Below are 18013 nucleotides of genomic sequence, written 5' to 3'. Positions count from 1 at the left end.
TCAGAGGATTTAATACTCCCAGGGTGCTTTTGAGCATTGACTGTATTCTTAATTAGGTTTTTTTTTTTTTTTGGTAGTATCTGTCAATCTTTGGCTGTAAACAGTGCCTTCTGGTTTTCTGATGACATGATGAAAATATAAATGGATTCTGCAGATTGTATTTTACTATCCTCACTACTGAGCACTCAGAGCTAGTGCTGGAGAGGATCGTGGTCTGATAATGTTGATTAAATAACCTCAGGCCTGGACTCCTGTGCTGTTTCTTTGCCAACCCAAACTGAATAGATATAGTAAACTATTGTTATTAAACAAAGGGCAGCAATGTAAGGTCACAAGAAGAGGAGTCGGGTTTGAGAAGCCCTGGGAGAAAGAAGACCTGATTCTTTTCTTATCCCAGGTGCTGACTGGCTATATGACCTTGGGTAAATCACCTAAATTACAGGACATTGTGTTTTAAAATTTTTTTATTGTACATGAGGTAAAAGCTTACCTAGCAAATTAGTTTCCCGTTTGGTAGTTTGTACACAAAGTGTTCCATGACATTGGTTCTGTTCCCCACAATGTGCCTGCTCCCCCCGTCCCACCATTTCCTTCCTAGGTTCCCTGTTTCCTTTTGTCTTGAATTGCTACCCCTTCCTGCCTTCTCTTCATTGTTTTGGGGCAAATATTGCCCTTTTGATCTCGTATAATAGATTGTTCTAAGGAACACATTCGTCTTGGGTAGTGGTGTTTATTTTATGGGCCTGTCTGTGGTTTAGCTGATGAGTGGTCTCTGGAATGGCTTCAGTTCCAGTTCAGAAAGATGTGTTAGGGCCATAGCCACGGAGGTTCCATCAGTCCCAGTCAGACCAGTATGTCTGGTCTTTTTTTGAATTTGGCTTTTTGTTCTGCAAGTTTTCTCCCACTTTGTCTGGGACCCTCTATTGTGATCCTAGTCATAGTGGTCATTAGCGGTAGCTGGGCACCATCTAGTTCTTCTAGTTATCGAGGTTGTGTAGGCTGTGGTTCATGTGGTCCACTAGTCCTTTGGGTTAATTGCTTCTTGGGGTCTTTGGTTTTCTTAATTCTTTTTTGCTCCAGATGGTAAGAGACCGATAGTTGTAATCTTAGATGGCCACTTGCAAACTTTTAAGACCCCAGATGCTGGTCACCAAAGTAGGAGGCAGAACTTTGTCTGTATGAACTATGTTGTGCCAATTGACAAAGATGTCCCCTGAATCTCTGGTCCTTTACCTTTGAGGCTAGGAACTTCATCCTGCGAGGCATTTGGTTATGTCTAAGACGGTGCCCCAACTGTGGTCCTTGTGTGCTCTATTGCCTATATTGATACATAAGCATCATCCACAGTTATGTGTGTAGAAATATCCACCACCGGACCTATATCTGAAAATGGATGTGTTCCCTTATACCCTCCGTTCACCTCCTGTCATATCTGTGTAGCTATGTATCCATTCATAAATTAGTTTTTGTTAATACTGATGTTGCAGGATTGTCTATAGTAATTGCCATTGTTGCTCTTTGTTCTTTTGTTCCTGACAGTGTTCTCCCATGCCTTGGTCATGTTTTGCTGACTTCTCCCATATTGTGTGTTGCCTTTCCTTTCACCAAAGTTAACACATATCTTCTGTCTATTTGATAATTTTCCCTCCCTCCCCACTCCCTATACCTGGCAACCATCAAAGAAAGTTTTTTTTTTTTTTCCCCGCATGTATAAGCCTTTTCTCATTTCTTTATAATAATGATCTCATACAATACTTGTCCTTTTGCGATTGACTTATTTCACTCAGCATAATGTCCTCCAAATTCATCCATGTGGTGAGATGTTTTGTGGATTTGTCATTATTTTTTATCATTGTGTAATGTCAGGATGAGATATTATCTCATTACAGTTTCGATTTGCATAATTTTTTTTTTTTTTTTTTTTAATGGCTAATGATCACGAGCATTTCTTCTTGTGTTTGTTAGCCAACTGGATGTCTTCTTTGGTGAAGTGTCTGTTCATATCCTTTGCCCATTTTTTAATTGGGTTGTTTGTCTTTTTGCTGCTGAAGTATTGAAGTTTCCTGTAGATTTTAGAGATTAGACTTTTGTTGGATATATCGAAGCCAATTCTTTTCCCCAGTCTGTAGGTTTTCTTATTACTCTTTTGGAGAAGTATTTTAATGAGCATAAGTGTTTAATTTTATCTAGTTCATCTTCTGCTGTTTGTGCACTTTTAGTTGTTTGATATTCTACTTATACCATTAGTGTTGTCCCTATTTTTTCTTCCATGATCTTTATAGTTTTAGGTTTTATATATAGGTCTTTGGTCCATTTTGAGTTAGTTTTTGTGTATGATGTCAGGTATGGGCCTGGTTTCATTTTTTTTTTTTTTTTACAGATGGACATCCAGTTTTGCCAGCATTATTTGTTAAAAAGACTGTCTTTTCCCTATTTAATGGACTTAGGCCCTTTGTCAAAGATCAGCTTGCCATAGGTCAATGGATTTACATCCAGGTTTTCAATTCTGTTCCATTGGTCTATGTGTCAGTCACTGTACTAGTACCAGCCTATTGAGACTATCGTTGCTGTATGGTAGGTTCAGGATCTGGTAGTGTGAGGCCTCCTGCTTTGTTCTCCTTCCATAGTCCTTACTTAACCAGGCCCTCTTTTCTTTCCATATAAAGCTGGTGATTAATTTTTCCATTTTGATAAAGAATGCTGTTAGAATTTAGATAGGACATTTTTTCTTATGTAGAAAATGAAAGGGTTGTATATATAACCTAGACTTTATTCTGGTATAGTGGGAATGGGGAGGTATGGATTTTAAGAAAGATCCATGGATGCTACATAGGAAATGACTGGTGGAGGAGCAAGAGTGGAAGTAGAGAGACCAAGTAGGTGGCTTCTGCAGTTGTCTTGGTGAGAGATGATGGGGGCTTGGACTAGAGCGGTGCTGTAGACACAGAGTGAAGAGGACAGTGTATTTTAGAGGGAGGAGCATCAGTCAGTCTCCTTCACTGTTTGAATGTGCCTCTGTGTTGTTGTGGGAGTAATAATGGTAGTACCATTCTTTGATATGGAGAAGACCAGTTACAGAACAGGTTGGATCAGAGGACAGACATTAAGACTTTCTTTTTAATTTTAAGTGTGAAATATGTATTAGATACCCAAGGAAGGATGTTGACTAAGAAATTGAGTATTTGATTCTGGACTTCAGAAGAAAAGGATCAGTGCCACATATAAAAATGTGTGTTATCATCATATGGGAGATATTTAAAGCCACAGGATTGAATGGGACAACCCAAGGAAGGTGAGGTATGGGGGCCTTGTAGGCAAAGAAGAAAAGAGAATTGAAGAGGGGAGGGATATGCCCACATTTTATAATTAAGAAGTCAAACTCTTAACTCTTTAAGGTTTTTCAGTGAATTAATTGAGGGCAGCTTGCAGACAGTTGAGCTATGATGCTAGGGTAATGGATACTCATATAGGGAGTTTGGGTTATGAAAGGAAGGAGAAAAACAGATGGTGGTAAAGAGGTTAGATTGAATTAGGGTTTTTAGGAGAAGCGAGAACTCATTCACCAGTGGGGAGGGTAAGATGGAGGATGCTGTGGACAGAGGGGTAAGGTTGAGATAAAAGGTAATATCTGGGGGTAGGAAGGAATATAGTTCATAGCCTTGATAAAGGAAGCCAGTTTAGGAGAGGGGAAGTCTATTTCTTCCTTTTGGGCTGGCAGGAAAAGATAAAAAGATAGGTGTAGATAGGGTGTGCTGAGGGATGTGTGTGGGAGTGAGGGTGGTTTTCCTAAAGGAAAGTTTGGCCAGATGGTCTAGATCTCACTGTGATACCAACAGTAAGGTCATTGGCTATAAATAGGGAGAGTCCACAAGGAAGTAATTGGGAGTGACAAGCTAAATGTCATTCTGGAGCGATCTCTTTAAAAAAAAAAAAAATTTTTTTTTTTTTTTTTTAAGGAGAGGGAAATTCATGGGAAATGGGGAGAAGGATTGCCAACGATCTCCCTCCCTGTACTCCCATCTTCTGAGGTGTCCCTTTTGTTCCAGGAGCAAGTGCACCCCATAGACCTAGCATACAAGGCACTTCACCATCTGGGCCCTGCTACTCTGGCTCCTCATCTCCTGCTACCCTCCCTGTCCCCATCTGCCCAGGCCCTCCGTACTCCAGCCCTCAGAACTTTTCATCTTTGCTCAAAGAAACCCTCGTACAGGTCTTGCTGTCTGCTTGGCATGCCCTACTTCATTTTCTTCCTTTAGAGAATCCTTTCTCATCTCTCAGGCCCAACTCAAATGTCAGCCTCTCAGAGGAACCTTCCCTAAGTCCTTTAGGCAGAGATAGTTCACTTTTCCATCCTCTCATAGCATTTTGTTCAGATTCCACACAGCAGTGTGCCAAAGAGCATGGATTCTGAGTCACATTGTTGTTGGTTTCCATTGAGCTGGCTCTGACTCACGGGAGCCTTATGTATAGCAGAATGGAATGTTGTCAGGTCCTGCACCATCTTCATGATCAATGGTATGTTCGAGTCCATTGTGGGTATTTTGTCAATCCATTTCATTGAGGGTTTCTTTTGTTTTCGTAGACTGTCTACTTTCCCAACCATGATGTCTTTTTTTAGTGATTGGTGATTGGTCTTTCCTGAGGACGGGTTTAACATAAACAGTTTTTCATACTCTGGTGGCTTGTGAGTTGCTATGATGCTGGAAGCTATGCTACTGGTATTTCAAATACCAGCAGGGTCAACTGTGGGGGATGGATTTCAGCAGAGCTTCCAGACTAAGACAGACTAGCAAGAAAGGACTGGTGATCTACTTCTGAAAATTAGCCAATGAAAACTCTGTGGCAGTCATACTGCCTGGGGTTAATTCCAGGATCTGCTGTTTACTAACTTTGTATCCTTAGACAAGTCGCTTAACCTCTCTGTGCCTAGGTTTCCTCTTTTTTAAAATGGAAATAATAATCAGACTCATGGGGTTGTTATAAGGATTAAATAAATTAATATGTTTTAGCAAGCCCTTAGAACAGAGCAGGCACATGATAGATGCTATTCGAACCCGAGCTATTATTATCATTCAAGTATTCCTTAAGTCGTGTGGTTTGTATTAATTGCTTCTTCCTTCCTCTGGTAGCTCTCTGTCCATATTTCTCTTCCAACCCTCACTGTATTGTAATGTTTCATCTTACCCCTTGGATTGTGGATTCTTACTGTACAGGGTTCAGATGTTATTCTGTTATCACTTGTACCTATTACCCTGCCTGGCATGAAACAGTTATTCCCTAAACGATTGATTGGTTGGTTAGTATTCTGGCTTAGATGAGTACGATATATATTTTTTTACAAGGAGTTTCTGTGGAATTCTGATTTGATTTTTCTAGCAACCCCATGGGGGACACAGAAATAGCAGCAGATTTATTTCTTAGAAAATGTGAAAAATAAGAGCAATTCTGTTCTGCTTGATTTTACAGCTTAGGTATAAAATATGCAGAAATGTTCTTGTTAAATAAATCAAGTATGATCAGAAGAGAAGTGAGCGTACTGAGCTGCAAATAATCTTCAGTGAACTAAAGAGGTGTTCTGTTCATTTACAGTTTCCAGGAGGAAATCACACTCTTCTAAAAAGCATACCTGTTTTTACACAACAATTTAGAGATAATATCCCTGTCTTTCAAAATTGAAGACAAAATCTATTCATTTCTTTTTTAATTGGTTGAGTCTAAAAACAAAAAAAACTATTTATTTTGTCAGCCAGAAGAATCTCCTAAGATCTTTATAATAGGGTTTACCAACACTTATTTATAATCTTTTCAGACTTTCAATTTTCTAAACAATAACAAACCCATTGCTGTTGAGTCAGTTCCAATTCACGGCAACCCCATGTGTTGCAGAGTAGAACTGCTCCATAGGGTTTTCTTGGCTGTAATCTTTACAGAAGCAGATTGCCAGGCCTTTCTCGTGTGGCATCACTAGGTGGGTTCAAAACACCAACCTTGAGGTTAGTAGCCAAGCAAAAACTGTTTGCGCATTTGCTGGTATACTGTAATTTGTCTATCATGTTGTTTTCAAAAAACAACTGAAGATTAAGAAAATATTTCTGACATTCACTTTGTATAAATGCTGATATTCAGGCTGGGAGAAGGATTCTTGGCAGCTTTTTTTTTTTTAATAATTTTTATTGTGCTTTAAGTGGAAGTCTTGGCAGCTTTTTAAATGTTTGTGCTAATTACCAACAATGATGGTAACAAAGTAATTAGTAGTGTGTGGTGTTGTGATATACAATGTGTTACATTATAAACACATCGATAAAATGTTGCCATAAAGTTGTGTGGTTTTGTTTAGTAGGCTGATTTTTTTTTTTTAAGATCTCCATATCCAGTTATTTGAATGGTTTACAGTGGTGCCATTGACATAGACAAACTCAGAAAAATAATTACCTTTTAGTTCTGTGGGAAGGAAATGGGATACAGATGAGCTTCCTCAATAATTACTTGCGTAAGAGAGTGTGATGACACACTGTGATGTCCTCTTCTGCTTTTGGTTTAATCGCTACGGCAGTTGAAAGCTTTTCTTTGCCTTTAAAATCATCAAAGTTGTGGTGCATTATCTTCATTGAGCATTTTAATCTGACACAACACATCCCTCCAACCTGTTCCTCCAACAAATATTTTTCATGTTGTTGTTGTTAGTTGTCATCTAGTTGATTGGATTCATGGTGATCCCATGTAAGTCATTAGGTAGGAAAATTTTGATATTAGTTTTTTTCTGCAATGCATGCTGGGCATACGTAGTGACATAATCACCACTATTTGTACCACCTGTCAGTTTATCCTATTGTGTTGGCTTGTGTGTTGCTGTGATGCTAGGAGCTATACCACCAGTATTTCAAATACCACTAGGGTCGCTCATGGTGGACAGGTTTCAGCAGAGCTTCCAGCCTAAGACAGACCCTAGAAAGGCCTGGTGGTCTACTTCCAAAAAATCAGTCAGTGAAAACCCTATGAATCACCACAGAGTATTGCCTGATACAGTACCGGAACTTGAACCCCTCAGGTTGGAAGGTACTCAGAATACATAGTGGCTGCAACAATGGACACACATACCAGTGATCATGAAAATGAAGCAGGACTGGGCAACATTTCGTTCTATTGTACATGGGATCATTATGAGTGGAAGCTGACCTGATGACAACCAACAACAGCCTTAGTAGCTCTGAGGAGCCCTCTGAATGGGGAGAGAGAGTGGTGTCCAGTAGTTTTTGATTATGCATTCCTATACATCTGTTGTTGTTGTTAGCACTTTGAGAGAGCTCTCAAAGCTACGGTTTTTACTATGAGTGAGATGGGGAGCTATTAGGGTGTTCTGAGCAGAGCAGTGGCATGATCAGGAGTCCCTAGATGGTGAAAACGGTTAATGCGCTCATTGCTAACCAAAAGATTAGAGGTTTGAATCTACCCAGAGGTACCTCAGAAGAAAAGCCTGGTGATCTACTTCCAAAAAACCAGCCATTGAAACCTCCGCAGAGCACAGTTCTACTCTGACACATATGGGGTCACCAAGAGTTAGAATCGACTCCATGGCAACTGGTTTTTATTGGTAGTGGCATGATCCAACTTTACAGGATTACTTTGGTTGCTGTGTGGGAATGGAGGCAAGGGTGGAAGCAGGGAGGCCAGTCAGGAAACTATGGAAATATTTAGGTGAGAGATGACAGTGGTTTGAACTAAGGTAATAGAGTGGAGGCATCGAGAAGCGGATTCTGGCTAAATTTTGAAGGTAGAAGCAATAGGATTTATTGATGGCTCAGATGGGGTATGAGAAAAAGGGATCAAGCATAACTCTAAGAATTTTGGGTTGAACAGTGGCAAGGATGAATTTGATCAGATGGGGACTATTGTAATGGGGTGAAGGTAGCAGAGCGTTCAAGGAGGAAAAACAGTTTTTTACATTTTGTGCTCTGGTTACTGAATGTTTCTGAACCTGGGCTCTCTCTTCACCCACCCCTTGGCTATTTAATAACTCTACTAAGCTTCCCATCCTTCCCTCATGTCCTTGGAGAATGGTTCTGAGCTGATGGGTTGGCAGCACCTTGCTGAGAAGTTGCTGAGAGTCCACAGTCAGTTGAAATCCAGTTGGGAAGGTGCTGTAGATTGAAATGTGTCCCCCCAAAATGTTTGTCAACTTGACTAGGCTATGATTCCCAGTATTGTATGGTTGTTTACCATTTTGTGATCTGATGTGACTATCCTAAGTGTCACAAATTCTAACCTCTGTGATGTTAATGAGGCAGGATTAGAGGTAGTAACGTTAATAAGGCAGGACGCAATGTACAGGATTAGGTTGTATTTTGAGTCAATCTCTTTTGAGATATAAAAGAGAGAATCAAGCAGAGAGGAGAGGGACCTCATACCACCAAGAAAGAAGGGCCAGGAGCAGAGCATGTCCTTTGGACCCGGGGTCCCTGCTATGAGAAGCACCTAGACCAGGGGAAGATTGATGACAAGGACCTTGCCACAGAGCTGACGGAGAGAGAAAGCCTTCCCCTGGAGCTGGTGCCCTAAATTTGGACTTCTAGTCTCCTAGACTGTGAGAGAATAAATTTCTGTTTGTTAAAACCATCCACTTGTGGAATTTGTGTTATAGCAGCAGTAGATGACTAAGACAGAAGATTAGTGAAGTGTTTGGGTAGTCAATTTTCACTTCCTCTGCAAATGGACCATTGGTAATGGCAGTTGATTCTTGGCAGCTATCTTGTTGTTTATAGCAATGACTTATGCTATAGTGAAGGTAACAGTAATTAGCAACCTTTACTCGATGGCTTGGGTTTTTGGGTACAGTTAGAATATACAATGTGTGACTTTGTAAACACATCATAAAAGTGTTGCTGAGACGGGTTGTTGAGATGGGTCATCCAAAATCCTGATTCTAATGGAAGGTCCTCCCCTTATGACTCTGAATTTTGTTTAGTGTCTTAGGTCAGGGATTTGTAAAATTTACTGTGCATATGGATCACATAGGGATCATTAAAAAATTCTGGTTCTGATTTTATAGGTCTTGGGGCTGGAAAGAAATGTGTCTGTATTCTTAACATTAATTCCAGGTGAAGATGCTATTGCTTTTGGTCCAAAGACCAAACTTTTGAATGGCAAGGTCCCTGGTGAATTTCTGGAGCCTGTTCAGTTGGTCATCCTCCTAACAAAGATTCAAGTACTTCTAAATAATGTGACCTTTGAAGAATGGATGGCATTTGAGTCAGTGGAGAGTACTGAGAAGGCCATGTTGAGACCTACTGGGCACAGGAGAAGGGAGAAGGTGGGCAGAGGGAGGAGGAGGAACAGAGGTAAAAATCAGCCCCTTCCTCCAAATACATGTTGCCTATTCCCATCTCTGGGGCATTAGTGGTTCAGTGGTAGAATTCCCACCTTCCACGCACAGCCACCACCCATCTGTCAGCGAAGGCTTGTATACTGTTATGATGCTGATGCTGAATGGGTCTCAGTGGAGTTTCCAGACTACAATGGGCTAGGAAGAAAGGCCTGGTGATCTTCTTCTGAAAATCAGCCAGTGAAAACCCTATGGATCACAATGGTCTGATCTCTAACCAATCATGGGGGTGGTTCACTGATAGCTTTTTAAAAAGTGTAAATGGGTTGGATCCTCTGTGTTCCAGATGAATGAGGCTGTGACAGCAACTTAACACAACTAACCCAAAAGGTAATAAATCCTTACCAGGAAGAACAGATGTTTTTAATGGTAGTCGGTGGGAAAAAGGTTTCAGAAGAATTGTCTAAGTTTAGCTGGTCTAGGCAAAGCTACATCTTGCAAAGGAAACTCAGACCTAGAAGAGTTTCTCCATTCTTGAAATGCCACCAGTCATTTCAAGGTTCTTGGATGTTAAAAAAAAAAAAAAAATCATTGAACTTACTGATTAAAGAGAAATGTTTATACTTTCCTTTTTCTTTTCCAGCAAGTAACTGGCAGAAGTTTTGGTGATAAGGATTTTCGGACAGGGTTAGAAAACGGGATCCTCCTCTGCGAGTAAGTACAGCCTACATTCGGTTGTTTTTGTTAAATACACACACACACACGCACACATTAATGCCATTCAGTTTGTCTGTAAAAATTCCAGTATTCTTTTTTGGATCCACAATTTGAATTTTAAATGGAAAAAAAAAATCACAGGCAGAGGGAAACACAAGTAGTAGAGGAACTCTTGGCATGACAGTAGGGAGCGGTGGAGACTGTGGCAGGTTCAAAATAAAGAAGGAACCTCTGATAGCTGCTACTCAGCTCCAGGCAACTTTTGCTAGGTAGGCATTTGGGCCCAGGTAATTGTAAAGATGTGGACTGAATTGTGGCAAAAGTAGCTTTTCTCCTCCCCCCGCCTTTTTATCCCAAACAAAAGCAGCCTGTGCCAAGTAAAAACAGTGCTTGTATTTACTTAAAAAAAAAAAAACTGGTTGCTATTGAGTCTATTCCAACATCTTAAAAGTGTGCAAGGTAATGTTTCTCACTGGCTGACTTCACAGAGATATTTTGAATATGTTTGATTTGTGCTGTTCACAAAATTCAAGTTTGAACGATAACTACAGTGTTTACATTTTTGTTTTGAAGCTCAGTTCTGTCACAGAATTCTGCTGTGACAGTGGGTTCGAGAGCTTTTGGTGAGGTGGCTCTAACCACAAAATAAGTTACAGCTTTAATGCTTGTAAGATGGATGGACATAGTCTTCAAATCGAGATTTCAGATTTTGGATTTATTTAATAGATTCTGCAGTTTGGGTGCTGATTTTTGTTTTATCAAGGTGAAATATACATACAATGAATTGCACAGTTTCTACATGTACAATCTAATGGATTTCATCCACTCGTGTAACATATATCCCAATCAAGACACAGTATTGAAAGTTCTCTCATACTCCTTTCCAGTCATTTCCATCCCCTATAGACAATCACTGTTCTGATTTCTGTCACTTTTTCTTTTTTTATTGTTCTTGAACCTTATATAAATGGAATCACATCGAATGGACTCTTGTATTTGGCATCTTTTTCTTGTTTCTGACCCACTGGGTGGAGTTCAAAGAGCATGCATTTTGGAGCCTGAGTACTAAGGATCCAAGTCCTGGTTTCAGCGTTACTACTGCTCTGCCGTTAATTAAATCATTTGACCTCCTTGAGTCTTTTTTTTTTTTTTTTTTCCCTCTCTTTCTCTTTAAAATGAAAGTAAAAACTTACAACTCTGCCTATTTCATAGGCTTTCTATGAATTTCCACTGGATAAAGTGGATAAGGTGCTTTAAAAAAAATTATACAGAAACCCTGGTGGCATAGTGGTTAAGCGCTACAGCTGCTAACCAAAGGGTTGGCAGTTTGAATCCGCCAGGTGCTCCTTGGAAACTCTATGGGGCAGTTCTACTCTGTCCTATAGGGTCGCTATGAGTCGGAATCGACTCGACGGCACTGGGTTTGGTTTTTGGTTTTTGTATAAATGATGGTTATTATGCAGCACCTTCCAACAGAGTCATGTCAGCATCCTTTTCTGCTTCCCCACTTCTCTTCTTTCTTCAAAGAAAAATTCACATGATCAGAATGCTATTTCCATATTCTCTTTCCTATTGGGTCTCTCCCCTCTTATCATTTGTTTCTTTCCTCATCATCTCATCTCCCTTTATTCAACCTAAATCAGAGCTCATTTTCTTAGATGAACCGCAATTGGTTTAGCATCTCGCTGGAGACAAGCTCAGATAGGCTCCAAATGCTTCCCTTCTGTTCCAGCCAGTAACCGGTTGCCGTCAGGTAGATTCCAACTCATGGTGACCCCATATGCGTCAGAGTAGAAACCATGAGGTTTTCGATGGCTGATTTTTCAGCAGTAGATTGCCAGACCTTTCTTCTAAGGTGCCTCTGGGTGGACTTGAATCTCCAACCTTTCACTTAGTAGCCAAGAGCATTAACTGTTTGTACCATCCAGGGCTCCTTCCCTTCTGTTCTAATACTTGCTTTTCCAGTGACTCTGTGCTTAACCCTCTCCTGATACTAACAGACTAGGCAGAATCTTATCTAGTTTATTTGAGTCTTTCATATTAAATTTTTCTTTACCTGACGTTTGCTCCAAAGTTTCTCGTAGGCATTTACCTCTCCATTATATGTCTGTGAATAAATCTGTCAGGGGGTAATAATGCCTGCATGAATTTAATTCACAGTAGGCTCATCTGGAGGCAATCACACATGCATAATTTTTCATGAAGATTTTGAGTCGAGGTCTCCCTGTGTGTGCAGGGGGGCCAAACAGTAGTCCTTTACAGCCACGTTAATGAAGGTTATGGTCGTCCAGGGGTGGAGAGGTGGAATTGAGGTCCAATCCCAGAAATGGCATGGTGAAAACAAGATGGAGGCACAGGTCATAGCTAGCCGCAGCTTCATATGAATACATCGCTTGGGCTGCTGACAGCCACGGGGTGAAACTCAGGAACTGGCCAACACAGGGGCCATGGACAAATATTGCTGTTTGGGTAGATAGTATAAAATGCAAGACAAGCAAGTTGTCTTATCCTGTGTCCATGGCGAACCAGACCCACTGGTGTAGTTGAAAGAACATGAGTTTTGGAGTCTGAAGACTTTTTGGTTAGCAGCTATAGCTCTTAACCACTACGCCACCAGAGTTTCCCCGACTTTACCTAGGCCTGTCATAAGAAATACCAAAAGTGGGTGGTTTTAAAGAACAGAAATTAATTTTCTCACAGTTCAGGAGGCTAGAAGTTAGAATTCAGGGCATGGCTCTGGGGGAGGTACTTCTTCATCTATTTCAGCTTCTAGTAAAAAAAAAAAAAAACTGCCAGTAATCCTTGGCATCCCTGGATGTTTGCATGTCTCTGCTGTGTCTGTTTTTATATGGCATCTTCCTTCTATATGTCTCTGTGTCTACTCTGGTCTTTTTATAACTCAAAAGTGGTTAGCTTTGGGATCCACTCTACACTGGAATGATTTCATTAACATAAGAAAAGAAAAACCCTATTTCCAAACAGGATGACATCTATAGGTAAAAGGGCCAGGAATTCAACACCTATTTTTTAATATTTTATTGTGTTTTCAGCAAAAGTTTAAACAGCAAATTAGGTTCTTATTTAACAATTCCTAACACATACTGTTCCGTGACATTTTTTGCAATGTATCAGCTTTCTCATTATTTCCATTCTGGTTTTTTTGTTTCCCTTAATCCAGCTTCTCTGCCCTTCTTACCTCCTCATTTTTGTTTTAGGGAAAGTATGTACTGTTTGATGATTTTAGATGATTATTTAGAGAAGCACAGTAGACATGGGTGATATTTATTTTATAAGCCAATTTGTCATTTGGCTGAAAGGTGACCTCTGGGAGTGGTTTGAGTTCTAAGTCTAAAGAGTATTCCAGGGTGATTATCTCAGGGGTTCATCTAGTCTCTACTGGTCTAGTAAGTCTGTCCTTCTTTTTAGGAATTTGAGCTTTGCTCTACATTTTTCTCTCATTGAGTCCCTGGTTGAAACAGTTGATAGTAGTAGCTGGACACCGTCTGGTTCTTCTGGTCTCAAGGTAGGTGAGGCCATTGTTTATGTAGACCATCAGTTTTGTAGATTAGTTTCTTCTTTGTATCTGTGGTTTCCTTCTTTCTCTTGTGCTCCGAATGAAGTAGAGACCAATAGTTGTATCTAGGTGGCTCCTCACAAGCTTTTAAGACCCCAGACGCTACTCACCAAACTAGACTGTAGAACATTGTCTTTATGGACTTTATTATGCTAATTGACTGAGTTGCCCCATGAGACTATGGTCCTAAGCCCTCAAACCCAGTAAACCAATCCCATGAGGTGATTGGTTATGTCTAGTAAGAATCCATAACTATGCCCTCTATGTGCTTTATTTTGTATTTGAAAATATATGCAGCACACATAAACATGTATTATATATGCCTGCAGTTACACCTATATGTGCACATCCCTATATTCATCTATGCCTTCCTGTACATATATATGCATACATATCTATCTATGTGACCATGTGCATAGCTTTTAGTCGTTATTACCATTGTTGCAAAATTGTTTATCCCCCAGTGAGTTTTTTGATATTTTCCACACAAATTATTCACTGACATTATTTACATTTATCACGGTTGGTCATCATTCTTTTTGTTTCTGTACCCTTCTATTTGTGCTCAAACACTCATCTTTACTATGATTGTGCTATGCTCCCTCCTTCCACGCTCGATGTCACTTGTCCCATCACCAAAAGTAACAAGTCTCTATGTTCTAAAGCGTCACCCCCCTTTTCCTTGGTAACCACCAATGGACATTTTAATATTAAAATGTTTCTCTATATTAATCTGTTTTTGTCTTCTTATAAAAGAAGGATCATACAATATTTGGCCTTATATGGTTAACTTATTTCATGTAGCATTATGCCGTCCAGGTCCATCCACGTTATAATATGTTTTGTGGACTCATCATTGTTCTTTATGGTTGCATAATATTCCCTTGTATCAACACCTATTTTGGGAGGACACAATTCAGTCTATAAGATACATTGTTCCAGATGTGAGATGATGGCAGGGTCCATAAGGCAGGACGCTCAGCTTAGAGAGTCTCAGGTCTTGGTCAAGGAAAGTGACCTTTCCCAAACATTGGACCTATACAGGCTTTAAATACCTGCCTGTGAAGAATAATGACAATGCCTAAGGCTGTGCCACTTTCTAGAACCACAGAAGGTTTTGTGGATGCTGACGATTGAGGAGTTTTAACTCATAACCACCAGCCATGTAACATTTACAAATATAAGAACTCTATATTTTCAAAATTTGAAAACTAGCCATTGATCTATGTTTAGTATATAGCATGTAGCCCTCTTTTTAAAAATTATTTGGAATTTTCCAACCTTGTGGTATTTAAAATAGAAGCCTAGATGTTGTAACAATGTTATGACCCTAGTTGACAAATATGTAAACAGTGTTGATGAGTTTGTTCTTTTGTTCAATGCTTTCACTTTTTTTTTTTCTGAGTCAGATTACCTTTAAATGCTAGTTACAGCTGTGGAGAGACACCATGCTTTTTGTTCACTAAAAGTTTCCCGGGTTCTTTATATGATTCTGAAAATAAGCCAGTTTTCATTAAACAGAAGGGTACTTTCTGGGCATGGGGTATGGCTTTCTTCTTAGCATCCTGATTTCAAACTTTCCTGTGTCTATAAAGTACTATTATTATTCCCATTTTACAGAGGAAGAAACTGAGGTACAGAGGGTTAATAACTTGGCTAGGACCACCAGCCAAGAATTAAATCTAGGCAGCCTGATTCCTTAGCTTTTGTTCTTAACCACTGAACTGTGTTTGGAACTGGGATTTTAATGGCGGTCACAGATGCCTGAAGATCTGGGATTTGAGGAGAAAGACGATGCAAAGGATGAACCATGGGGTCTCAGTGGGGCAGAGGATGAAGAGGAGACTGTGTGGGACTGGTGGTCTTGAGAAAATGTGAGCATTGAGAGTCCTGTGGCCCCTCTGAAGTCAAAGTATGAGTGAAGGTATGGGAGAGCTGAAAGCATAGGTGGCTGGGGTCAGTGAGGGGGACACAGGGGTGTAGATTTTTCAGGTGGAGCCATTCAAACCAGATGGGAACAAATGAGAGTGGTGGACCTACACTAAAGGCTACAGAGAAATGTGGTACCTTAAATCCCCATAGAGAGAAAAATGTGGTACCTTAAATCTCCATATAAGACAGAAATTGAGTAGCATCACAATCACCCTGGGAGATCTCTTTCTTCACCTGTGAAATACAGTGTACTTGGCTTTGTGTGTGCAACTGTGCAGTTATGCATAAATATATAATTTACAGTAATAGCTATTGTTGGGTGCTGTTAAGTCAATTTTTGACTCAGCAACCGCATGTGACAGAATAAAACGGCCCTGTATGGTTTTCTAGGTTGTAATCTTTATCAAGTCTTTCTCCTGCGGAGCTGCTAGATGGGTTCAAATCGCAAACCTTTTGGTTAGCAGCCGAGTGCTTAACTGCTGTGCCACCAGGGCTCCTTACTTACAGTAATAGCAAGTATAAAATAGAGTGTGCTTGCCAAATAGAATGATAGTATGTCTGCTTTTGCTGTAGTCATCTCTCTCCCTCTGTTGCTTTGGCCAAGTGTATGTAGTTGAAGTTTTGGAGGTTAAATGCTCAAATGATGTGGCCCTTCTGCTGAGTAGAAAAACAAAGAACAAAACAAAAAACCCTTGACCTGGCCCACAAGTGAAGAATGGTTTTACATTTTTTAAAGGCTTGTAAACACACACGTACACACAAATACATGAATATACAACAGAGCAAGGGTCCCTATGTGACCTATAAAGCTTAAAATATTTCCTATCTGATCCTTTACAGAAAAAGTTTGCCAATGCCTCGTCTATATCCTAGGAACTATGGAATTGATTTGAGATGTAAATTATTTACCTGTGTAAAATTAAGTGATTGAGCTTGGTCCATGCAAAATGCTGCTTGGATAAATGAAATAACTTTTTACAAAAGGTTTTTTTGGAACGTTTCCTTCCAAGTTTTTTTCTACCAACTTTCAAGTTTTAAAAAAAAAAAATTTTCAAAATTACAGAAAAGTTGTCAGAATAATATAATGAATACCCAAATACCCTGCACCCGGATGCACTAATTATTATCACTTTGCCATATTTGCTTTATCTCTATATGACTCTTTTTCTCCTGAATCAGTTGAAAGTAAGACACAGACAGCATGATACTCAAGTCCTAAATGCTTCAGCATGTCTTTTAAGAACAAGGATCTTGTCCTACATAAACTTCAAGACATTTAAAATTACTGTACCATCCATGTTTCAGTTTTCCCAGTATTCCTAGTAATGTCCTTTATACCTGATTTTTTAGAATCTAAAATCCAATCAAAGATCATTCATTGTATTTGGTGATCACGTGATCATGTCTCTTTAGTCTTCTTAAATCTAGAACCTTTAATCCAGCCTGCTGTGTCTTTCATGACAGTGACATTTTTTGAAAAGTCCAAGACAGTTATTTTGTAAGATATTCCACAATTGGATTTCTCTAATTGTTTCCTTATGATTAGACTCAGGTTAGACAGTTTTGGCAAGCCGATTATACAGTTGATAGTGTGGTTTTCTTGGTGTGCAATGTAATGTTTGTCCCATTATTGGCGATATGATTTCTTATCACTTGGTGAAGGTGGTGTCTGTAAGATTTAGGCATTGTTAATGTACCTTTGCCCCTTTGTAATCTGTGGGAGACACTCTGAGACTGTGGGAATCACTTAATACTCGGAAAAGATTTCACTCAGTGGGTTTAGTATTCATACTTTTCTGAATCAGTCATTACATTGGTGGTTGCAACATGGTGATTTTCTAATTCTACTCTTCTTTCTACTTCTATTTTCTTATTCGCTGGCATTCTTGTGTCTTTTTTATAAAAGAGATTTCCCTCCTTCCCTTTTCTCCTTTCTTCCCTTTCTCCTTTTTTTGCCTCCTCCTTCCTTTTTTTTTTTTTTTTAAATCATGGTGCAGTTGTGGAATCCTTTGTATCCAATGTGTAATAACCCATTAGCCAACCAGTAACCCATTGCCATGGACTCGATTCTGACTCATGGCAACCTCACATGTATCAGAGTAGGACTGCATTCCATAGGATTTTCAATGGTTGTGCTGTTTCTGAAGTAGATCACTAGGCCTCAAAAGAGGCACCTCTGGGTGGATTTGAACTGCCAACATTTTGGTTAGTAGCCAAGCACTTAGCTGTTTGCACCACCCAGGGACTCCAGTAATCCATTAACATCCTTAATTTTCATGGACTCCTTAGTTATTTTAAAATTCTCTATAGCAAGTGAATGAGGTAAGTGATAATAACAGAAATAAAATAATACAATCAGAATATAGAATTTCTAACATTTTAACGAGGAGCTCTGATGGTACAGTGGTTATGTGCTCGGCTGCTAACTGAAAGGTCGGCAGTTTGATCCCACCAGCCACTCCTCTGGAGAA

At 39.7% G+C, this 18013-nt stretch overlaps 1 protein-coding gene across 7 annotated transcripts in view; it reads left to right on the top strand.

Moving 5' to 3' along the window:
- LIMCH1 (LIM and calponin homology domains 1) overlaps window positions 1-18013 on the top strand; it is a 430644-nt gene that overhangs the window by 158790 nt on the left and 253841 nt on the right. For all 7 annotated transcript variants that reach the window (XM_049886947.1, XM_049886942.1, XM_049886948.1 and 4 more), the window contains exon 2: window positions 9963-10033. In XM_049886947.1, the coding sequence (XP_049742904.1) occupies window positions 9963-10033 (71 nt within the window). The remainder of the gene's footprint in view (window positions 1-9962; window positions 10034-18013) is intronic.

Source organism: Elephas maximus, chromosome 5 (assembly GCF_024166365.1).
Source record: "Elephas maximus indicus isolate mEleMax1 chromosome 5, mEleMax1 primary haplotype, whole genome shotgun sequence".
Lineage (NCBI taxonomy): Eukaryota > Metazoa > Chordata > Mammalia > Proboscidea > Elephantidae > Elephas > Elephas maximus.
This window is presented reverse-complemented; position numbering and strand designations above follow the sequence as displayed.